Source organism: Notamacropus eugenii, chromosome 5 (genome assembly GCF_028372415.1).
Source record: "Notamacropus eugenii isolate mMacEug1 chromosome 5, mMacEug1.pri_v2, whole genome shotgun sequence".
NCBI classification, from domain to species: Eukaryota; Metazoa; Chordata; class Mammalia; order Diprotodontia; family Macropodidae; genus Notamacropus; species Notamacropus eugenii.
In genome coordinates, this window is record NC_092876.1 from 126,215,070 (window position 1) to 126,240,518 (window position 25,449).

General features: G+C 38.4%; 1 protein-coding gene across 1 annotated transcript in view; it reads left to right on the forward strand.

Moving 5' to 3' along the window:
* The window catches only part of GDPD4 (glycerophosphodiester phosphodiesterase domain containing 4), a 105,621-nt gene continuing 80,172 nt past the window's right edge, over positions 1 to 25,449 (forward strand). Inside the window, exons 1-4 of the mRNA XM_072615663.1 lie at positions 1 to 35; positions 11,560 to 11,650; positions 12,523 to 12,592; positions 13,883 to 14,088. Of these exons, the coding sequence (XP_072471764.1) occupies positions 12,547 to 12,592; positions 13,883 to 14,088 (252 nt within the window). The 5' untranslated portion in view covers positions 1 to 35; positions 11,560 to 11,650; positions 12,523 to 12,546. The remainder of the gene's footprint in view (positions 36 to 11,559; positions 11,651 to 12,522; positions 12,593 to 13,882; positions 14,089 to 25,449) is intronic.

Consider the following 25,449-nt stretch of genomic DNA (forward strand, 5'->3'; position numbering starts at 1 on the left):
CTAGATGCTGACACTTGGAAGGAAAGTCTGATCAGGTGAGCAGTTGGCCAGGAGAGGATGTGGGAATGGGAGAGGGTAAAACCAGACATACTTGGGGAATGGGAAATGGGTCTTGGTCTGAGAAATGGGCAAGGGTGGGTAGCGCTTGGTTTCTATCTTGAGTGTGTGTTTTCTTCAGGCAGTGTGCCCCCTTTCCACCCTCCTCCATTCTCCCCAAATTCCTTTATAAAGAATATATTTACAGGTTAAATGCTACCAGGATACTGGTACCCAATTTGGGCTGGGGGTGGGGGGGAGACATCAGCCTGTCAGGCTGCTACCATCAAGATGAAGGTTAGGGCAGTGGTTCTGAGAAAAGCCCAAGCCTAATTCCCATCCTGAGTCGAACTGTATTACCTGGGAGGGTTTAATGACATTCTCAGTCATTAACACCCTGAAGTCGATTGGGTTCTCTGAAAAGTGAACTGGAGGAGGACCAGCTTATAGATATCGATAGGACTTTAGGGGTAGGGTGGCAAATGCCTGAGAAACTGGGCATCGATCCAGAAAGAGAGGCCTGTTTCGAGCCCTGAGCCACAGGATAAGACTGCCAGGACATCATGTGGTAAAGGAGAGTGGGGGTAGGGCTGGAAATCACCACCTCCTCCCTAATCACCTGTGCCCACTTCTTGCCAGGACTACGTGTGCTGATGGAGAAAGGGTCTTACCTCAGCTCAGCCTCTCTTTCTGAGCTGTGGGAGGAGGATTAACTTCCTTTCTTTTGCTCCTTTTCTGCCTCTTCATGTCCCTCGTCTTCTTTTCTCCACTCTCCCTGTCCCCTCGTATTCCATCTCTTTCTCCCCTTTTGTCCTTTTCTCTCCTCCTTGAATGATAACTCGTTAATTAGAGGGCTTTGAAGTTTAGAGGTTTTTACATGTCACTTCACTGGAGCTTCGCAACTATTTTGGGGAGTGAATGATATGGGCATTATCTTTGTTTTATGGATGAGGCAACTGAGGCTCAGAGAGATTGAATGACTCACTGCTGCTCAGAAAGCTCAGCGTGTCAGAGGTGTGATGTGATCAGGGCTTTCCAAGTAGAGCACATCAGCTCAGGCCTCTTTCTTGAACAAGGAAAACATATATGCCATGATCTTTCTTTTTCCTTTCCCTCTCTACTTTCTCTTCTGACAGACTTTTGACTTGGGAGTTATGTGACCTAGGTTTGGAGTCTTAGCTTATTGGATTATTGAATTTGTTCTGTTAGACTTCTCCTTTCTGAATCTTATTTATCTCAATGAAATGAAGGATTGGCATTGGGTAATTAATTTTAAGTCGTCTTCCAGCTCCTAAGATTTATAATTTTAAGACTATAAAACCATATAGGTGCCAGCAGTTTTCTACCTAGATCTGTGAATTTAAAAACTTCTTTAAACATGTATTTCAGTAGGATCTCTTTAATTTTTACTCCTATATGTTTTATCGTGTGTATTAAAAAACCATGTGAAGAGTCTGAAAGGCTGCGCTTGACTGTGAAAAAAACCTCTTAATGCAAAAATGGTGAAGAGCCCTTGCTTGAAGTCAAGTTAAAATGCCTAAAAGCCCAAAAGGAAATTATTCCGGTGGCATAAATTCAAATGGTTGGGGAGGGACGGGCATATTTTCAGGCAGAAGGAGCCTCTAGGAATTGCCCAGCTCACAGAACTCAGAAGGCTACAGATTTTAGAGAATTCTAGGGGGGGATGCCTATGAAGAAAGAAATAGATACCCTTTAACCTTAAGTAGAGAGAGGAAATCTAGGCAAAAACTGCTTTCTTTGCCCCCCCAAATCACTTGTGTAATAGTCATGATTTTTTGCCTTTCTTTGGTGTTCTATGGTTTTTTTCAGTCGTTTTTGGTTTTTTCTTCACTCTTCGTGACCCCATTTGAGGTTTTCTTGGCAAAGATACTGGAGTGGTTTTCCATTTTCTTCTCCAGCTCATTTTATTAGATGAATGGACTGAGGCAAACAGTTAAGTGACTTGCCCAGCATCACACAGATAGTAAGTGTCTGAGATCAGAGATGAATTTATAAAGATGAGCTCTTTGTTCACAAGAGCCCCTCAAGTTCCATAGTGCAAGTATCACCCCCATTTTACAGATGAGGAGACTGAGATATTTGGAAAGGTAGAGTGAATTACCCAAGTAAGTGTTTCTACTACTTACAGGTTTTCCCATCAAGCTCCTGTAGCAAGGACCTGTTGCCGCTTGGAAAGGGTGTGATTGTTACAATCTGGAAAGCAAATTGTAGGTAGTGTCAGGCTATTGAAGTGACAATTAACACAGGAAAGAGTGTAGCCAAGGTTCTTGACCAAGAATTGTTGCCCAAATAGTTGTTAGAAGTTAGAGCTTCAGGGGTCAGGAAAGAGACCAATCGGGTCCTATGTGACCACTCTTGTGGCAGTTTGTCACACCTTAGTGTTTCCTGTTTTTTATTTCCTACCCCCTCCCCTATTTGAGTATGAGCTTCTTGAAAGCAAAGACCATTCAATCATTCAAATTTTTAAAAAATTTTATGTAAAGTATTTTATCATTGATTTAATTTTAGCTTCCATTTACAATTGCAGATATTCTTAAACATAGGCATGTATTTAAAAAAATAAAGTAAGAAGAAAAATTTCATCTCAGGTTTCATTTGAGACAAACTGCCACCACCCATCAAGATGGTAAATTTCTGTACCTATCCACAAACTTGTTATTTATGATTGTTAACTTCATCTCTAGAAAAAGGGGGTATGTTCACTTTAATTTAGCCACATCATGTTGTTTTCATGATGTCTTTTTAACCCTCTTTACTGTGTCCATAGCATCAATCTCTGGCTGTTTTTGCAGCCTTTAGTTTGTGGCCATTGTTAATTGTTCAGTTTTACTTGGTTAACCATGTAACACTTCATTACATATTTTTATGAATTTTTCAAATTCTTTGTTTCTTGTGGCATGTTACATTGCAGTTACATGCGTCAGTTTGTCCAGCAATTCCCCAATTGCTTGGTTGTTAGCAGTTTTAATATATTTTTCTATTACAAATAGTTCTCCAAGAAAGATTTTTGTGGATAGGTCTCTTCCCCCTCCCCTCCCTGTCCCCTCCCATCTCTTCCCTCTCTAGATGTAACCTCTTTAAGGTAGCTTATACCACTTGAATGAATGAATGAATTGTAATATGTTTAGCAGTTTGTCTTTCCAAAAAGATTGGACCATCACCCAATTCCACCAGCCTTGTAGTAGCATACATACCTGTGTAGCTCTAGGAATTGTTATGTAAGGCTTACAGTTGGATGAGGCAGATTTAAAAGGACCAAAGTTCATAGTAACTGTCCTTAATGGTATTAATAAAACATACGAATGACTTGTGCAGGTACCCCCAGTTGGAGAGAGAAAACTCGAACTATGAGCAGGGGGAATCAGGATCTTAGCTTTGCACATGGAAAGGTCACTCTCTCCTCTGTAGATGTCCCGTGCCATCATATTTCAAACAAAGAATACAAGGAGTTACAAAGAGTGAATCAGAGGAGTTTATAAGGAATGAGATGCAGTCTTTAGTAGACTAAAGAGTCAAGCTTAGGCAGAGGGTTGGGGTAAAGACTACCAGTTTCTCCATGTTGGTATTTTGGGGTTTTTCTTTAGTGCTCCAGCCTCCTGAACCAATCTGCTTGTCCTTGTTACTTGTCCCTTCAAATTTACACCTGGGTTTGAGGAGGTAAACAGCCCCATCTCAGTTCTTTTTATGTGTTTTTTCTTCCCTCCTGAGGCAGGTATTTGGCAGAATGGGTAGAGCAGTGGATCTGGAGGCAGGAAAACTGGAGTTCAGACTCTGTCTCAGATCCTTATTGATTGCGTGACTCTGGGGAAAGTCACTTAACCACTATCTGGCTCTGTTTCCTCATGTATAAAATGGGAATAATAGATGCACCTACCTTCCTAGGATTGTTGTGAGAAGCAAATGAGATAATTACAAAGCTCTTTGCAAACTTTAAAATACTATATAAATGCTAGCAATTACTATTATGAATTCTTAAAACTCCCTACACTGTCTTCCAGTCCCTTTCGCAGGTCTACTTCCTATCTTCCTGAGCTGGAAGGGAAATATGGCTTCCAGAAATAAAGTTTATGATTTGGCTTAATCAGATTTTTTAGCAACTTTGGTCACCCTGTGTAAGAGCCTTTCCAGAAGAACTGTTTGATCTGTTGAATGTCTTGTTTGCCATTTATAATCCAAAGGTCTTCAGACAATGTTATCTCAGTTGTTAAATTTGTTAAGAAGTTTTGGGTTGTGGGGTAGAGTCAAGATGGTAGAGAAAAGGCAGGGACTTGCCTGAGGTCTCCCAAATTCTCCCCAAAATGACTTTAAGTAACACCTCAAAATGAACAGGAGTGGCAGATGATACCACAAAAAGAGCAGGTTAAAACAGTTTTCCAACCCAAGAAAACATAGGGCAGCAGGAGAGATGTCACATGTGAGGGTGAGAGTTGGAACAGAGGCCACACCCCAGCAAATCAAGCAGCAGGACAAGAAGGAGAAATGAAAGAAACAATTCAAATGTTGTGTGAAGCTACTGTCAGACTCAACAAGAGTTAACAGCTTCTATGTTAAAGAATTGGAGGTCTTGGAATATATGATATTCTGGAGGGCTAGGGAGCTAGGATTACAATCTACCCAGCAAAACTGAGTATGATCCTTGTGGGAGGAAATGGATATTTAATGAAATAGAGGACTTCCAAGTTCTTGATGGGAGAGAGCTGAATAGAAAATTGGACAGTCAGACACAAGACTCAAGCATAAAAAGGTAAACAGGACAGAGAAATCATTTAGGGATTCAATAAGATTAAACTGCTTACATTCCTACATGGAACGATACTCGTAACTCCTAAGACTTTTGTCATTGTCAGGGCAGTTAGGAGTATACACAGAAGGTAATGAGTATGCAATACATGTGATGGAATGATTTTTAAATACATAAAATTAGATGAGAAAAAGGAATGCACTGGGAGAAGGGGAAAGGAGGGAGAGGTAGAATGGAGTAAATTATCTCAGATAATATAAAAAGCTTTACAGATATAAAGATATAAAAGCTTTTACAGTGGGGGGAGGGTAAGATGGCAGAGGTGGGGAGGAGCACTTGAACCTTAGTCTCATCAGAAATGGCTCAAAGAAGGAATAATGTGCACATTCACTTGCATATAGAAGTCTAATACACTACATAAAAATGTGAGGGGAAAGGGATTAGAGAAGGGGGGCAGTGCTGATAGAAGAGAGGGCAGATGGAGGCATAGAAACAAAACACTTGAGCATGGACAGGGTGAAAGGCAAGGAGAGTATGATAAACATGGTGGGGGATAAATTGGAGGGAAATATGCAGTAATAATAACAGTGAAAAAAATTTACAGTTTTTCTGATAATATATAGAGAACAGAGTCAAGTTTATAAAAATATAAGAGCCTTTCCACAATTGATAAATGATCAAAGGATATGAACAGGCAGTTTTCATATGTAGTAATCAAAGAGATCTATAGTCATGTAAAATGTTTTCAATCACTATTGATTATAGAAATGAAAAATAAGCAACTGAGGTGTACCACTCCACACTTATCAGGTTGGCTAATGTGATGACAGAAAAAGAAAATGACAAATATTGGAGGGAAATGTGGAAAAATTGAGACATTAATGCATTGTCAGTGGAGTTGTAAATAGTTTAAACTCACTCTGGAGAGCTATTTATAAATATGCCTAAAGGGCTAGAGAACCAGAAATACCCTTTGATCCAGTAATACCTTCACAAAGTCTGTATCTCAGATAAAAAGGAGAAGGAAACACGTGTGTGTGTGTGTGTGTGTGTGTGTGTGTGTGTGTGTACACAAAAATATTTATGGTAGCTCTTTTAGTGCTGGCAAAGAATTGGAAATCAAAGGGATGCCCATCAATTGGGGAATGGTTTAACAATTATGGCATATGATTGTGATGAAATACTATTGTACTATAAGAAATAATGAGCATAGAATACTTTCAGAAAAACCAGTGAAGGACTTACATGAACTGATGCAAAGTGAAAAGAACAGAATTAGGAAAACATTGTACAAAGTAACAACAATGTTAAATGATGGAACAACTGAATGATAACTATTCTCACTAATACAGAGATCTAAGACAGTTCTGAAGCACCTATGATGAAAAATGCTGTCTGTCTCCATAGAAAGAACTGATGGAGTCTGAATGCTGATCAAAGCATGCTATTTTTTATTCTTTTTTTGGGAGGGGGTATTCTGTATTTTTTTTCACATGTGTAATATGGAAATATGTTTTGCATGACTGTTCATGTATAACCTATATCAAATTGCTTGCCTTCTCAATGAGGGGCGAGGGTAGGATGTTAAGGTAAAAGCTCAGTTCTCACGAGTCCCCCCAGAGAACAGCTGGGAATGGAGGAGTGAGACATGAGTTATCTCGTTTTCCACCTCTTCTCAGTGGAAACTTGATGGGGAGAGCATCCCACCCTTGAGATTGGTCCGTGGTCTGAGCACACCTTTCGTTAATTGACTAAGGGGCTGAGAGCATGCATGGTCCATGAGCAAACTATGCAGCTGGGAGAGTTTAAATGGGGACAGGAAAGCCTGAAGGGTTGTTGTTCTTCCTTGCTCCTCGGGAGGGAGAAGGGGGCTCCTGTGGGGAGCTCCCGCAGGGAGCACTTGCCCTGCATGCTGACATGTACCTTGTATCTGGAATAAAGCCTACACCCCTGTTTAACTCTGGAGGTCTCTTCTCTCATAAGTCTATCCAGCTGGCCACTGAAGACCTGATATAGGTAAGATGACCCAGGCAGCCCACAGCAATTAGGCGGGACAGTAGGAAGGAAGGAAGATAATTTGGAACTCAATTTTAAAAAACGAATGTTAATTTTTATGTGTAATTGGAGGAAAAACAATATTAAATAATTTTTAAAAATTTTTTGGGGGGGCAGAGCCAAGATGGCAGAGTAGAAGGACGGACCTGCTCTAGCTAGCTCTCCCTCCCATTAGCCCACAAAATACCTGTAAAAATAATTCTAGACAAATTCTAGAACAGCAGAAGCCACAAAACAACAGAGTGAAAAAGATTTCCAGTCTAAGATGTCCTGGAAGGCCAGCGTTAAAAGTCTATCCCACCAGACTCAGAGTGGAGCACAACCCAGCCTTGGTTGTGCAGCATAGCATGGAAAGGACTGGAGCAGGTTTCAGGACACACAATCATGGGTAGCAGCTATGGTTTCCAGATTTCTCAACCCACAAATGCCAAAGACAGCTTCAAAGATTAGTAAGAAAGGTGTTTCACCTAGGTGAGAGGGGAGCTGGTCTGGTCCCCGGCTCCAGGGCAACAGCAGCATCCACTTTTGGAGCCTTCAGCTTAGCAACCGTGGGGGAATTGAGCAGCTGATCTGGGTTTCAGTTTTGAGTGGTGGTCCAGGGTTGAGGAGGAGGAGTGCTTGCTCTGGTGTGGAGCTGTTGGTGGCAGTGGAGAAGGTAATTCTACTTGGATCATGGGCAGAAAAGAGTACTTGTGGTTGCTCCTAGACCAGAGCACAGGCCAGGAGAGGAGTAAACTCCTCTCCCTTGATTGTACCACCTTGGAGGAACTGAGAACTTACAGGTACCTAGAGTATATCCTCCACTTGACAAACGACTCAAAAGTCAAGTAACTGGCTGGGAAAATGCCCAAAAAAGGGGAAAAAAATAAGACTATAAAAGAAGACTTGGTGAAAAGGTATTTTCTTCCATCCTTTCAGAGGAGGAAGAACAAAGCATACTATCAGAGGAAAACATCAAAGTCAAGGCTTCTACATAAAAAACCTCCAAAAAATATGCAATGGTCTCAAGACCATGGAAGAGCTCAAAAAGCATTATGAAAATCAAGTAAGAGGAGGAAAAACTGGGAAGAGAAATGAGAAGTGATGTAAGAAAATCATAAAGTGAGTCAACAGCTTGCTTAAGGGAGACCCAAAAAATGCTGAAGAAAAAATACCTTTAAAAATAGAATAACCCAAATGGCAAAAGAGGTCCAAAAAGTCAATGAGGAGAAGAATGCTTTGAAAAGCAGAACTGGCCAAATAGAAAAGGAGGTTCAAAAGCTCATTGAAGAGAAAATAGTTCTTTAAAAATTAGAATGGAGTAGATGGAAGCTAATGACTCTGAGAAACCAAGAAATTATAAAACAAAACCAAAAGAATGAAAAAATAGAAGACAATTTGAAATATCTCATTGGAAAAACAACTGACCTGGAAAATAGATGCAGGACAGATAATTTAAAAATTATTGGTCTAGCTGAAAACCATGATTAAGAAAAGATCCTAGACATCCTCTTCCAAGAAATTATCAAGGAAAACTGCCCCTGATATTCTAGACCCAGAGGATACAATAGAAATAATTCACCAATCACCTCCTGAAAGAAATCCCCAAAGGAAAACTCCTAGGAATATTACAGCCAAATTCCAGAGTTCCCAGGTCAGGGAAAAAATATTGCAAGCAGCCAGAAAGAAACAGTTCTAATATTGTGGAAATACAATCAGGATGACACAGGATTTAGCAGCTTCTACACTAAGGGATCCAAAGGGTTTGGAATATGATATTCCAGAGGTCAAAGGAGATAGGATTCAAACCAAGAATCACCTACCCAGCAAAACTGAGTATAAATACTTAAGGGGGAAAATGGAATTTCAATGAAATAGAGGACTTCCAATCATTCTTGTTGAAAATAACCCAGAGCTGAATAGAAAATTTAACTTTCAAATACAAGAATCAAGAGAAACATGAAAAAGTGTAAACAGGAAAGAGAAGTCTTAAGGAATTCATTGAAGTTGAACTGTATGCATTCCTACATGGAAAGATGTTATTTGTAATTCATGAGACCTTTTTCAGTATTAGGGAATATATATATATATGTAGGTATGTATGGGTTGGGTATGTATATATGTATATTATATATGTGTGTATATATATATATATATATATGTTACGTGTGTGTATGTATATACACATATATACACACATAGAGGGCACAGAGTGAGCTTGAATATGAAGGGAGAAATGCCTAAAAAAATAAAAATGTATTAGGAGTAATAGAAAGGGAGAGGTAGAATGTAGCAAATCATCTGATGTAAAAGAGGGAAGAAAGCTTTTACAGTGGAGGGGAAGGAGGGGGGGAAGATGAAAGCAAATAACTGAGCCTTACTCTCATGGGAATTGGCTTAACAAGGGAATAACACATTCCACTGGATAGGGAAATCTATGGCAATGGGGAAGGGGATAGGAGAGGGGAAGATAATAGAAGGAACATCAAATTGGAGAGAGGGATAATCCGAAGCAAACACTATTGTGGGAGGATAGGTTCAAGGAAGAAAATGGAATAAACTGAAGGGCAGGATAGGACAGGGAAATGTGGTTAGTCTTTTACAATACATAACTAACTATTATGGAAGTGCTTTGCAATTGTTACACATGTATTACCTATGTTGAATTGCTTGTTTTCACAATAAGGGTGGGTGAGGAGGGAGGGAGAGAATATAGAAGTCAGAGCTTTAAGAATGAATGTTAAAAATTGTTTTAGCATGCAACCGGAAATTAAGCTATACGGGCAATGGAGTATAGAAATCTATTTTGCCCTGTAGGAAAATAGAGGGAAAAAGGGATGGAAGAGAAGGGAGGACAGACGGGAGGTGGATGGGGGGGTGCATACTGTGCTGGAGTAGGGGGTGGGGGGAGAGATGGGCAGAAAATTTTGAATTCAAATTCTTGTGGAAGTGAATGTTAAGAACTGAAAAATAAATTATATGTTTTAAAAATTGTGCTTTTAACATATCTAGGGGGAAAACACCCCATTGGAGAAGAAAATCTTTTAAGGTGTCATTAAAAATGTAATAGATTGCATTAAATTTATCAAGTATTAATCACTTTTTACATGTAAAGCACTGTATATTAGCAGCTAGGAATGCAAAGACAAGGACAGGAAACGATCTGTGCCATAAAGGAATTTATATTCTAAACAGAAGCATCCTTCATTCATTATAGTTTTCAGTCAGTGTGACGATAGAGATGTTATCTGCTGTGTAATATTGTATGGGGAAGCTTGCCTGTTGACTTCTATTTTCATCAAGGATTCCCATATCTATCTATCTAATCTACCATCTATCTCTGTAGATACCTGCAGATATCTGAGTTACACAGATTTCTATATCAGTTTATTTCTATATCCATAGATAGCTGTTATCAATGGATATCCATCTATAGATACCTATTTATAGGTACTATCTATTTTACATTCTTAAAGATTTTCTAGCAGTTGGAAAGTAGGCAAAAGGATTGATAATTACTGATATGCTTGTAATCACCTTTTATCAGGAACTGGTCTATAATTTTTTTTCCAAGAGTTGGGTAGTCTCCATTTTATTCTGTCATTATGAATTTAAGCAACTACTATGTGCCAGACGCTGGGCTAAGAATTGGCTATACAAAGAAAAGCAAAAGACAATTCCTACTCTCAAGGGACTCACAGTCGTGTGCGTGTGTGCGTGTGTGTGTGTGTGTGAGAGTGTGTTAGGGGTGGGGGGAACAATGTGTAAATAACAATACAAACAAGATATACCCAAAGTAAATTTGATCCCTTGATGCCCTTAAAATTTTATTGTCTCTAGCATGGATTATTTCTGTGTATGTACTTGACTGTAAGTCTTCTCATCTTTTTTTTTTTTTAAAGTAACTTTTATATTTCTTCATGGAGCATGTCAGGGATGTTATACTCTAACAATACTATATGATATTATACTCTAAATGCAGGACTCCAAATTGTTATTAGTGGTGAAAAGAATTTATTAAAGAATCTGACCATCTTAGGAAGAGGGAAGGGAAAGGAGAAAAATTTGGAACTCAAAATCTTGTAAAATATGCTAAAAATTGTCTGTATATAATTGGAAAAAATATACTATTAAAAACTTTTCTGAAAGAAAAAAATGGTGACAGATCTTTAGCATTTTTTTTTTGTTACCCATCTACCATTTTCATCCTAGATGTTTTTGGGATGATTTGGCTTAATTAGGTCTCAAGTCAAACTTTTTAAAAACCTGTCTTTCCCTCCACCACTCCTTGCTTTTTTATGAGACCATAATGCTTATAATTTTCCTTTATCTGTAAGATTGTACAGACAGATTTATGCTCAAAATCCATTGTGCTTTGACTGCCATAACTACATAGTAAAGAGATAAAGGTGTTCTGATTAGGTGATTTCTAAAATCCTTAGGTGACTTTGTGAAGATTAATTAAAATGTTCTCTTTCCTTAGTTAATGGTGATGGTGTTGGATATCTGTTCTTTCATCCACTCTCCCCCCCCCCCCACTTTTTTTTTTTTGCCATCATCCATTTTTTAAAGTAAAGCCTTTTGGAGTTTCTTCAAATTTGTGTGCTATTTTCAATTTTGTTTTGATATTTGTCCTGGTGATGTGATGGTCATAGTGGATATCAGAAACTGATTCAGAAAGATTTTCCACATTGGGAACCAGTCATTGTTGATTTTTTTTTTTTTAGGCCACAATCCATTTCAGTGTGACCTTATTTGGACCTTTCCCTGTTCAGCACCTACAACTGACTGTTTTCTTGAAGAAAGTGTTTGTGTGAGGTAATGAACTCAAGATGCAGAATGAAACATTTTGTTTTGATTGACCCATGTGTATTTCTTCTAGGGGTTTTGTTTTGCTTTTTTTTATTCAGAGAAAATAAATACTTGTTAATTGAAAAAATTTTTAACAAAGTTTTAATATTTATAGATCTGAGGTTTATTGGTTGATTTACCAGCTTTTGACCTTTCTTATTTCTGAACCATTTCGCCTGTTTTTCCTTTCTGTTTTCCTCAACCCCCCCAAAATGTTGATTTTATTTTCAAGTGCATACCTGTTACTTCATAGAATTTTTCTGTGTCTCCTTAGCTTGTGAAGCATATTTGTTGCATGTTAACTACAAATTTTTCATAGTGGTCCTTTAAGAAAAAGAAATGCAATACTATTTCAAAGGGTCTATGGAAAAGACCATTCAATTCATGGTCAGAGGAGTTTGGTTCTAGTTCTCACTCTGGTATTTACTACTTGTGTGAACCTAATACTTACCTCTTAATCTTTCCTAGTCCTTATGAACTAACACGAATAAACATGGTAACAGCACAGTTATTGACACACTTCCTCCTTTGCCAAATTGCTTCTTCTAGGGCAGGAATTCATTTGGTTTACATAGGGTCCTAGGTTTGGACTCTGGAAGACTTGGGGTCTGGCATTGTCTGGACAAGTTACTTTACCTTCCCAAGTCTTGTTTTCCTCATCTGTAAAATGGGAATAGTAAATTGCAAAGTACTATATAAATGCTATTCGTATCCTCTTATAGTATTATCACATAATATTATATGTAATTATCACATCATCCTAACATTATTGTCATCATAGTCATCATTATTATTTCCTGATTCCTTTTTTACTGTTTCTTCTTGTTTTAAAAAATCAGGCTACTCTACTAGGATTTGAAATAATGAGTTCCTCTACTCGGAAGAAAAACAAGATTACAGTTCTCCCAGGTAACTGGGGCCCCAAGAAATCATGTAGCCCCGTTTAGAGATCACCAAGCCCACCTGTCATCCATATAATTAATAAATGAACATTTCCTAGTCTATTGTTAATTATGCAAAGTTGAATACCTTCTGTTCAGGACTAGAGCATCCCCAGAAGAATTAAAAAAAGAAAAAACTCTGCCTAACTTTAAAGGCCTTTGCAGATATGCGTGTGTGAAAAAGATGGACACACAGAAACATCACATACAGATAACTGCAGGTGACACCATCCCCAGCATTACGATCAAGCTGTGTTTATTTGGATGGTTGTTTGTCAAGGTGGCAAAACAGAGTAAGGGGCACTCAGTGGATGTATTTTTTGGGGAGAGGGAGATGTCCCAAATAGTCCATTTTTAAAAAGTATCCTGTCTTAAAAGCTAGAGGGACAGTGTCATATGATAGAAAGGGTCCTAGATTATTATCTACTACTACTACTTTTGCTGTTACTGACAGTACTGTGTAGTAGTGGGTAGAAAGCTGGCCTGGGAGTCAAGAAGGCTCACACTGGCTGTTTAGCCTTGGTTGGGCAAGCCATTTAACTCTTGGTGTCCCATCAACCCTCTGTAGCTAGAAAGGGCAGAGAAGATGCTGACCTCTATTTGTAGAGGATGTTTCCTCACCAGGGATTTCCTCATACTAATTAAACCACAAATCTAGTCCCTGTCTCTGTTGTATGCCAGTTTTAACTTTTCAAAGCATCTCCCCATCAGTTATCTCATTGAATCTTTACAACTATAACTAGTGTGTAGGGTATCATCATTTCAGTTAAAAGGAAAAAAATTTTTTTGAGATTTGGACTGCCCATCTCTTCTAAGCTTTGAAATACAGCAGCCATTCACAGATCCAGTCTCACTGACAGATGGGCCTTTGCTCTTCTTTAGACAGGATGGTGAATTCTTATTGTTAATGTACAACCTATTACGGCTATCTAACTGACTTATCCCAGAACCCTAGAACTCAAGTGATCCACCAGCCTCAAACTCCCCAGAAGCAAAGAGTAAAGCCAAGTGACACTAGGCCTGATCAATTTTATGGAAAATAATTGAACCTAATTTGGGGGATTGGCCACACAGCAAATTAGCAAAGGACCACATAGTATATTTGTATTGGAGTAGTCCCTATCTTCGGTTCTTAGTCCAAGGCCATACCTTATGGGGAGGGGTGACTTCCTGTTGGGTTATAGGAGTTGGAAACCAGGTTAGAGACTGACTTGGCCAAAATCCCAGACCTTGATCCTCTCAACCTTGGTCCTTCCAGAGACACGGCTGCTTTCACTGCCTGAGCAGAGCAGGGTTTTTGATCCTAACATACTGAACATGAGCAAAATAAAGAAGGTGAGGCGGAAGATAAGCCAGCAATATGAACGACGTCACTTCATCACTCTCCTGCAGGGCCTGTACAGTTGCCGCTGGAGACGCTATCAGTGGTTTGAGCTAGAGACTGATAATGCTTGCTGTTTGAGGGTAAGGGCTGGTAGGGGAAGCACTTCCCTTCAAGTACAAGGACCTCCCTTCCCCCATTTCTCCTGAGGGCAGCTTGGGGGTGATCAAAAAGACAAAAATGGGGTATTTGGAGACTGAAATTCCCACTTACCACCCCTGAGCAAGAATGAACAGAGAACATCTGTCTCACCATGGAGTCACAGGATTACAGAGTTGGAAGAGACCTCAGCCCTTATCCAAAGAAAGTTTCTACCACCATGTCCCTGACAAATGGATATCCAACCTGAGCCTGAAGACCTCTAAGGAGGTCTATAACATTCCAAGGCATCTCCTCCTATTTTCTGGTTAAGCCTAATTGTTAAAACCTTAATTTGCAAAGTTGCACTTCCTAAAACCCAACTGGAATAAGTCGAGTTATTCTATATGACACCTATCAAATCCTTGAAGACCTCCATTATGTCCTGTTACTCCCTTTTGACTCTAGAATAAAGTTCCTCCAACTAATCCTCCCAGAGATGAATTCAGGAATTTTTACCATTCTGATTTGTTGTTGTTTTGGATTAATTTATTTTAGTCTTCAACATTTATTTACACAAGATTTTGAGTTCCAAATTTTCTCCCCATCTCTCCCTTCTCCCCCACCCCGAAGTGGCCTGCATTCTGCTTACCCCTTCCCCCGAGTCTGCCCACCCATCTTACACCCCAATTTTTAATATTTGTTTTTAAAACTTTGAGTTATAAATTCTCTTCCTTCTTTGCTTCCCACACATCCTCACTGAGAAGGCAAGCAATTCAATATAGGTTATACTTGTGTAGTTATGCAAAACACTTCCATAATAGTCATGTTGGGGAAGACTATTTCCCTCCATCCTATCCGGCCCTCCTATTTTATTCTCTCCTTTACAGTCTCTTTTCAAAAGCATTTACTTCAGACTTCCTACTCCCCCCAATCTGCCCACCCTTCTGTTATTCCCCCCCCCCCCATGTCCCTATTTTCTTGTAGGGTAGGATGCCTAAATGAGTGTGTATGCTATTCTCTCCTTAAGACAAATCCTGTAAGAGTAAGGTTCATTCATTCCCTCACACCTCCCCCTTCTCCATTGTAAAAGCTTTTTTCTTGCTTTTTTATGAGAATTTGCCCCATTCAATCTCTTTCTTTCTCCTTACAAAATATTCCTCTCCCCTAATATTATGAAAGGTCTCAGGAGTTACATATATCATCTTTCCATGTAGAAATGCAAACAGTTCAACTTTAATAAGTTCCTTATTTCCTTTTTCTGTTTACTTTTTCATACTTCTCTTGATTCTTGTATTTGAAAGTCATCTTTTCTATACAGCTCTGATATTTATTTCATTAAATGTCCATTTTTTTCCCCTGAAGTATTATACTCAGTTTTGCTGGGTAGGTGATTCTTGTTTGTAATCCTAGCTCCTTTGACTTAGCAGAATATCATATTCCAAGCTCTTTGATCCCTTAAATAGAAGCTACTAGATCTTGTGTTATCCTGATTGTGTTTCCATAATACTCAAATTTTTTCTTTCTGGCTACTTTGCAGTATATTCTCCTTGACCTGGGAACTCTGAAATTTGACTACAATATCCCTAAGAGATTTCCTTTGGGAATCTCTTTGAAGAGTATCAGTTTTCCTTGATAATAGGCTCTAGCCTTCTGGTTCTTTGGCTTATTAATGTCCTTCCTGAAGGACGTTTCTTCTTGCCCTTTTAATATTTGGATGTCTTTCCTTTTTCTATCCCCTCTTCTTGAAAGGAAGTGTTTATGAATTGCCTATTACATATCAGGTACTGTGCTTAAGTGCTTTTTAACTTGTTCTCATTTGATCCTTGCAACAACCTTGGGAGGTAGGTGCTCAAAGCACATTTTCATTTTACAGATGAGAAAACTGAGGTAAAGAGGTTGAGTTGACTGATCTAGCATCATGTATCTAGGAAGCAACTGAGTTTAGATTTGAATTTGAGTCTTCCTGACTCCAGGCCCTGCCTTCCATCCACTGCACCACTTAGGTACCTCTTCCTCTTACCTCGCCATTCTCCTCCTTTGTCCTTTCACTTGTCACAAAGTGAAACGCAGCGAACATAACAGGGTTCCTTTTCCCCCTGACTCTAGCCCCGAGGACTGACTGGAGCTTCCCAAAAGAGGCACGAGTGAGCCAGTATTGCCATACAGCTTGTTAGAATGTTGAAGGGTTGGACTCTGTACCCTCACAGAATATCACAATTGGAAGAAGCTTTAGAGATTATTATCTAATCAAAGTTCCTTATTCTACAGTTGAGTAGTCTAAGCAATCTAAGTAACTTTTGCTCTCTGGCTGGGGAGATTGGATGCCCAGATGTGAAATGTTTGGAGAACAACATAAGCCATCTTTTACAAAATGCCAGTGAAACAAATTTTAGACATGCTGCCTAAGATCTCCAGTCTTTAAATCTAGGAAGTTTTCTTGGTACAAGTTGGATTGGGATGATAACCTTAGGTCCTTTCTAGCTCCAATGTTCTGTGAAAATGAATAGTACAGACTATTTATAGAATTAATTCACATTTATATTGTATTTCGTAGTTAACAAAACACATAGCACATACAACAGCATCTCACTGAAGCCTCAGGACAGGGTAATCAATTTTAACAGGTAAGAAAACTAAGGCTCACAGGCTGACAAAGAAATTTAATGACTAGAACAAGGGAGATTCCCATTTTCTGCTGTGATCAGATTATACATATATCAGTATTCAGCTTGCTGCTGTGTTTTAAGAAGGATGTTGACAAGTAGAATAGGGAATCAGGGACTGCTGTTTGGGTAGTAGCTGGATGAATTAGAAGTGGTTAGCTTGGGCAGTAGAAGACTTGGGAGTAGGACACATAACTGGGCTTTCCTCAAGTATCTGTGTTGTAGAGAAATAAGACCTAGGATCATATTCTCATAGGTTGAGAGCTAGAAGGGACTTGAGAAGCTACCAGCTTAATTTTACAGATGAAGAAGCTAAGGCTCTGAGAGGATTTTGTGTGTAGGATCACACACAACTAGTAGGTGTCTCAAGTTGGATTTTGGAAACAGTTAGGTCTGACTTCAAACCTAGTGCCCTTTACCCTTCCCACGCACCAGTCCTAACCTTTTTTTGTGTTATGAAACTTCTTAGAATGTTTACTGTCTCCATTTATGATGGAAGGAAATAGTAAATTTCAGTTAAAAATCAGTGAAAAGAAAGATGTGTTTTTTCCCATCCAAGTTCATGAACCCCTGGAAATCTATCTAAGGCCGCTAGGTTATGAATCCTTACCTTATGCCATGCTTGGTCCTTGAGAATAGGGGGTGAGAAAGAGAGTGAATTACAAGGTATAATTTTCATAACATATAAAAGAACTTTGTAATGGCTATCCTAAAATAGATAATGCCCAAATAAGGAAGGGACTGTCTTTAACGTTTACTTTTCATCCCTAATACTTAGTCTAGCTCCTGGTACATAATAAATATCATTTGACTTGACCAAAAGTGCCTCTCCCAATTCTAGGGGAACATATTTTAAAGATCCTTGGGAAAAGATAATTCTTGGATATTTCAGGGTAAATATTCCTAGTTCATCCAAAAATGGGTACCCATAGGATATAGTCTCTAATCCTCATTGCTGCTTGAAAATATTTCTTTAACAAAGCATGGGGGATGCAGTGAAAAGGGATGCTTTCCTTACAGGCAAAATGCTTTAGATTCTTTGCTACGTTTCTTTCCAAAGCATTCCTTCAGTTCTGATTATGGTATAGACAGAGCTTCTACTTTCTCTTTAATATCCATCTTGTGATTGTCTCCAACCAAGAAAGATTGCTTAACCTTTCTTTCGAGCAAGGAGTATCCTAAGGACATTTAGCGAAGGATGCACAATAGCAGTCCCTGAAAAACAGCTCTTGAGGAGAAGGCATACTGCTGGCAGCTTCACGAGAAGCTGTTTGGCCCACACCTCAGATCCCCAGTCTTCAGATTCAAGAAGTTTTCTTGGTAAAAGTTGGACTAGATGATATCCAAGAACCTTACCAACTTCAATATTCTGTGAAAAATGAGTGGTACTGACCATTTGTAGGACTGGTTCACATTGATGTTGTGCTTTGTAGTGATCAAAACACATCCCATATAACATCTTATTGGACCCTCGCAACAGGAATAGCCCATTTTATAGATGAGAAAATTAAGACTTACAGTAGTGACATGGCTAAACCGAGGGCACACAATAAGTAAGCCTAACAACTCCATAAAGTAGAGCCCAGAATTTATATGATTATCATTTTCATAGCAATCAAATATTTTTCCTCCGAAATTTTTTTCATCTAATTTTTGTTTTTACAACTTTTGTGAGGTGGACAGAGTTGGTATTCGTATTCTGCAATTATATAACTTGGGAAATTAAGGCCATAGGAACTTGGATACCCTTTCCTCAACCAGAGTCAGTGGCAGAGTCTGTTCTAATGAACCCAGGTCCTGGCCTGACCACGTATGGGAGTATTGAGTTTTGTTCTGAGTGCTAACATATTAGGAAGGATATTAAGCCTAAGTCAGGGATTCCTACCTGTTTCTGTACTATAGGCCTTTCTGGTGGTCAGTCTGGTGAAGCCTGTGGTCCCCTTTTCAGCATCATGTTTTTAGATGCACAAAATAAGAGACAGCTGATTAGAAAGGAAACCAATTATATTATAAAAGCTATTGGAATATGTGTGTGTATTTTATTTTTTTAAGCAAGTTTACAGACCCTAGGTTAAAAAGCTCTGGACAGGAGTGTGCCCAGAGAAAGACCCCTAGGATGATGATATGAAGGCTGGAAATCTTTGAGACTCCTAACTCTTCTAAATTAGATAATTCTATACATTTCCTGATCTGGTGTTTTTTCCCAGCACACTTGCCTCCTAATCAGCATTATAAAAGGGTTCATTAGCATGCCCCTGATATAACACTCCTGGCTAAGTCATTTTGGGTGTTTTGTTTTTTTTTAAATTTTTAATTTTTTTAATTTTCAGTGTTCTTACAATTACTACCATATAACTTCAATTTTCCCTCTCCCCCTTCTCCCTCCCTCCCTGAGACAGCATACAATTTTATATAGGTTCTACACATACATTCCTATTAAATACATTTTCACTCTAGTCATGCTGTGTAGAAGAATTAAAATGAATGAGAGAAATCATATACACACAAAAAATGATCTGCTACATTCTGCATTTGAATTCCATAGTTCTTTCTCTGGATCTGAAAGGTATTTTGCCTTAAAAGACCATTGAGAATTTTTTTAAGTCCTTGCATTGCAATGAAGTTCCAAGTCTACCAGAATAATCTCTCACACACTGTGGTCGTTGCTGTGCACAAAGTTCTCCTGGTTCTGCTCCTTTCACTCCGCATCAGATCATTATAAGTCTTTCCAGGCTTCTTTGAAGTCTTCCTGTTCATCAGTTCTTATAGCACAATAGTATTCCATTACATTCATATACCATAATTTATTCAGTCATTCCCCAATTGATGGGCATCCCCTTGATTTCTCATTTTTGACCACCACAAAGAGTGCTGCTATAAATATTTTTGTACGTGTGGGACCCTTTCCCATTTTTATGATCTCTTTGGGATACAGTCCTAGAAGTGGTATTGCTGGGTCAAAGGGTATGCATGTTTTTGTAGCCCTTTGGGCATAGTTCCAAATTGCTTTCCAGAATGGTAGGATCAGCTCAGAACTCCACCAACAATGAATTAGTGTTCTAGCTCTCCCACATCCTCTCCAACATTTATCATCTTCCTCTTCTGTCATTTTTGCCAATCTCAAAGTGGTTTTGATTTGCATCTCCCTAATCAATAGTGATTTAGAGCATTTTTTCATATGACTGCAGATAGCTTTAATTTCTTCCTCTGAAAACTGCCTGTTCATATCGTTTGACCATTTATCAATTGGAGAATGATTTATATTTTTGTACATTTGACTCTGTTCTCTATATTCTAGAAATGAGCCCTTTATCGCAGATGCTAGCTACAAAAATTCTTTCCCAGTTTTCTGAATCCCTACGAATCTTGGTTGCATTGGGTTTGGTTGTGCAAAAATTTTTCAGTTTAATGTAATCAAAATTATCCATCTTGTACTTAATAATGTTTTCTATCTCTTCTTTAGTCAATTCTTCCCTTCTCCATAAATCTGATAAATTATTCCTTGCTCCACCAATTTATCCATAGTATCAATCTTTATACCTAGATCGTGTACCTATTTGGACTTTACTCTTGTGTACAGTGTCAGGCATTGGTCTATGCCCACTTTCTGTCACACTGTTATCAGTTTTCCCAGCAAGTTTTGTCAAACAGTGAGTTCTTATCCAAGAAGCTGGGGTCCTTGGGCTTATCAGACAGTAGATTGCTATATTCATTGCCTACTATGTTTTGAGTACTTAGCATATTAGCATATTCCATTGGTCTAATCCTCTGTTTCTTAATCAGTACCAAGTGATTTTGATAATTGCTGTTTTGTAATACAATTTGAAATCTGGTAGAGCTAGGCCATCTTCTCTAGCATTTATTTTCATTAGTCTCCTTGAAATTCTGGACCTTTTGTTCTTCCAGATGAATTTTGATATTATTTTTTCCAGCTCTAGAAAATAATTATCTGATAGCTTAATTGATATGGCACTAAATAAGTAAATTAATTTAGGTAGAATTATCATTTTTATTATATTGGCTCAGCCTACCCATAAGCAGTATTTTTCCACTTGCTTAGATCTGACTTTATTTATGTGAAAAGTGTCTTGCAATTGTGTGGATATAGTCCCTGGGTTTGTTTTGGCAGGTAAATTCCCAAATATCTTATAGTGTCTGCCCTAGCTTTAAATGGAATTTCTCTTTCTATCTCTTGCTGTTGGTCTTTGTTACGAATATATAGAAATGCAGAAGATTTGTGCGGGTTTATTCTGTAACCTGCAACTTTGCCAAAGTTGTTTATTATTTCAAGTAGTTTTTTTACTTGAATCTCTGGGATTCTCTAAGTATATCATCATATCATCTGCAAAGAGTGATAACTTAGTTTCTTCTTTGCCTATTCTAATTCCTTCGATTTCTTTATCTTGTCTAATTGCTACAGCTAACATTTCTAGTACCATATTGAATAACAGTGGTGATATTCCTATGTTCTCCAGTATTTTTTAATAGGAATGGATGTTGTAATTTGTCAAGCTTTTTCTGCATCTATTGAGACAATCATGTGTTTTCTGTTAGTTTTGTTATTGATAGGATCGATAATGCTAATAGTTTTCCTAATATTGAAACATCCGTGCATTCCTGGTATGAATCCTACCTGACCATAATGTATTATTCTTGTGATAAGTTGCTGTATTTTTTTTGCTAAAATCTTATTTAAAATTTTTGCATTTGTATTCATATCTATAATTTTCTTTCTCTGTTTTGTCTCTTCCTGGTTTAGGTATCAAAACCATATTTGTATCATAAAAAGAATCTGGGAGGACTTCTTCCCCAATTTTCCCAAATAAGTCTATATAGTATTGGAATTGACTGTTCTTTAAATGTTTGATAGAATTCACTTGTAAATCTATTCGGCCCTGGAGATTTTTTCTTAGAGAGTTCATTGATGGCTTGTTCAGTTTCTTTTTTTGAGATGGGGTTGTTTAAGTATTCAACTTCCTCTTCTGCTAATCTGGGCAATTTGTGTTTTTTAAAATACTAGTCCATCTCATTTAGATTGTTGAATTTGTGGGCATAAAGTTGGGCAAAGTAATTTCTGATTATTGTTTTAATTTCTTCCTCATTGGAGGTGAGTTTACCCCTTTCATTTTTGATATTGGTAATTTGGTTTTCTTTCTTTTTTAAATCAAATTGACCAAGGATTAATCAATTTTATTAGTTTTTTCATAAAACCAACTATTAGTTTCATTTAGTTCAATGATTTTCTTAATTTCAATTTTATTAATCTCTCCTTTGGTTTTCAGTATTTCTAATTTGGTATTTACTTGGGCATTTTCAGTTTGTTCTTTTTCTAACTTTTTCACCTTCATGCCCAAGTCATTGATCTCCTCTTTCTTTATTTTACTCATGTAGGCATTCAAAGATACAAAACTTCCCCTAATAACTACTTTTGCAGTATCCCACAAGATTTGGTAGGTTGTCTCATGATTGTCATTCTCTTGAATGAAGTTGTTGATTGTTTCTATGATTTGTTGTTGTTTAACCCACTTCTTCTTTAGGATTAGATTATTTAGTTTCCAATTAATTTTTGGTTTATCTTTCCATGGCCTTTTATTACATATAATTTTTATTGCATTATGATCTGAGAAGGATGCATTGACTATCTCTGCCATTCTACATTGCATTGTGAGGTTTTTATGCCCTAGAACATGGTCAGTTTTTGTATATGTGCCATGTGTACTGCTGAGAAAAAGGTATATTCCTTTTTATCCCCATTCTGTTTTCTCCAGAGATCTATCATATCTACCTTATCCAGAGTTTTATTTACCTCCTTAACTTCTTTCTTGTTTACTTGGAGGTTGGATTTATCAAGTTCAGAGATGGGAGAGGTTGAGGTCCCCCACTAGTATAATTTTGCTGTCTATTTCTTCCTGCAACTCCCCTAACCTCTCCTCTAAGAATCTGGATGCTACACTACTTGGAGCTTACATGTTTAGTAATGGTATTGCTTCGTTGTCTATAGTGCCTTTTAGCAGGATATAATTTCCTTCTTTATCTCTTTTGATTAGCTCTATTTCTGCTTTTGCTTTGTCTGAGATTAGGATTGCTACCTCTGCTTTTCTTACATCAGCTGAAGCACAATATATTCTGCTCTGACCTTTTACCTTTATCCTGTGTCTTTTTTGTAAACAACATATTGTTGGATTATGACTTTTAATCCATTCTGCTATCTGTCTCCGTTTTATGAGAGAATTCATTCCATTCACATTCACAGTTATGATTACAATCTGTCTTTCCCTCCATCCTCTTTCCTACCATTTGTGCTTTTAGTTCTCCTGTCTCCCTTCCCCTCTTCAATAGAGTTTTCACTTTTGACCACCACCTCCCACAGTCTTCTCTTCCTTCTTTCAGTCCCCCCTCCCTTTTGCCCCCTTATACTCTTACTATGTCTTCCTTCCCTTTTAGCTTCCCTTGCCCTTTCTTCCCCCTTCCCCTCCTACTGCCTATAGAGCTAGTTAGATTTATATACTTCAGTTCATTGTTCCCTCCTTTAACCAAATCAAGCAATGCTCATCTCCCTTCCATCTTTCCCTCTATCATAATTTTGTACTTCTTCCTATGTACCATTTTCTGCTTCCTCTTTTTCACATCTCCTGTTACAGTCCCTTCACATGCTTAAATCACATTTTTATCATCACGTCATTTACTTTATACCCGTTCCCTCTGTCTACGTATATCCCTTTTATATTTCATAATAAATGTAAAATTCTCAAGATTAACAAGTATTGTCTTCCCTTATAGGGAGGTAAACAGTTTGCCCAAATTGAGTAACAATTCCCTGGTTTACCTTTTTATGCCTCTCTTGAAACCTGCATTTAGAGCTCCAATTTTCTATTGAGTTCTGGCCTTTTGTCAGGAAGGTCTGGAAATCCCTTATTTCATTGAATGTCCACTTCTTGCCTGAAATGTTATGCTGAACTTTGCTGGATAATTGATCCTTGGTTGTAGTTCCAGCTCCTTTGACTTAAGGAATATCATAGTCCAATTCCTTCAGTGTTTTAATGTAGAAGCTGCAAGGTCCTGTGTGATCCTGACTGTAGCTCCTTGGTATTTGAATGGTTTCTTATTGGCTGCCTGTAGTATTTTCTCCTTCACTTGATAGTTCTGGAATTTGGCAACAATTTCTCTTGTTGTTTTTAGTTTGGGATCCCTATTGGGAGGTGAATGGTGGATTCTTTCGATGACTATTTTTCCCTCTGGATCTAGCACTTCTGGGCAGTTTTCCTCGATGATTTCTTGGAAGATTTTTTTCTCTAGACTTTTTGTCATCATGGCTTTCTAGTAGGCCAATAATTCTTAAATTATCTCTCCTGGATCTATTTTCTAAGTCAGTTGTTTTTCCAATTTAGATATTTTACGTTTTCTTCTGTCTTTTCATTCTTTAGATTTTGTTTGACTGATTCTTGATGTCTCATAGAGTCATTAGTTTCTACTTGCCCAATTCTAATTTTTACCAAATTGCTTTCTTTGGTTAACTTGTGCATCTCCTTTTCCATCTGTCCAATTATTCCTTTTAAGGAATTATTTTCTCCAGTTTTTGTACTTCCTTTTCCATTTGTCCAATTTTCTTGGTTAGGTTTTGTGGTTTTCCATTTGTTCAATTTTCCTTTTTAAAGAGCTGTTCTCTTCAGCGAATTCTTTTTTCATACCTTTAAAATCATTGGCCATTTTTTCTTCTATTTCCTTCTTCAGCTGTTCCAGGAGAGCTTTGTGTGCATGCGAGCAGTTCATAGTCCCTTCTGAAGTTTCAGATGGAAGTATAGTCTCACTACTGACCTCTTTGGTATTCATGTTTTGGTCCTTGTCTCCATAGAAAGATTCTGTGGTCTTTTCCTGCTTGCTTTGCTTCTTCTTTCTCATGCTGGGTGAGACATTGTGTGTTGTGGCCTCTGGTTCTTTCGGTTAGAAGCTGGAGAATCTGGTGTTGAGCTGACTGGTGTGAAAAAGCAAAGCACCAGGTGCCTTTTTTACTTTTTGTTTAGTGTTTCCCTGGATCAGCCCTGGGGCTAGCTTGTTAAGTGTTGAGGGAGGGGTGGTCTATTCAGGAGAGATCTCCTCAGATGAGCTGGAGGAAAGGCAAGCTCAGGGGTTGGTGATCCCAGCTGCCCTATTGTCTTCCTTTTTCCCTGGAGCACTGAGGCATGCCTGGGTCCTAGTGCAAGTTTCCACCCTTCTCCCCAGGGTTCCTCTCCTTCCAGTTTGCCTCCGCCACAGTAAGAGAAATCTCCCTTAGTTATTTTCCTAGCCTCGTGCTTTTATGAGATTGTTTGCCCTTTGTGCTGATCCCATGGATCCAGGATTTTTCTGGGGAAATATTTTGTGGTTCTTTCAAAGTCAACAAGGGGAGCAGGGAGAGAGCACCTACTGATCACTCTGCCATTTTGGCTCCCAGAAGTTCAAGTAGGTGACTTACAGATGTTTAATCTGTGGATCGATAATCTCAGGAGCTGCTGCAACTGATACCTGGTGCTCAGCAGCTGTCACTTGCTGCTTGGCTCTGCTGGTCCTCCAAACTGCCTGGACTGCCCCCAAATTTGGTCAGATTCTCTTTTTAGAGGTATCTGAAGAAGTTTGTCTAAGAGCTTAGGTAAGTAGTTGCTCTCACTCTGCCATCTTGGCTCTGCCTCCTCAGGTGTGTTCTTTGGGTGTACATGTGTTAAG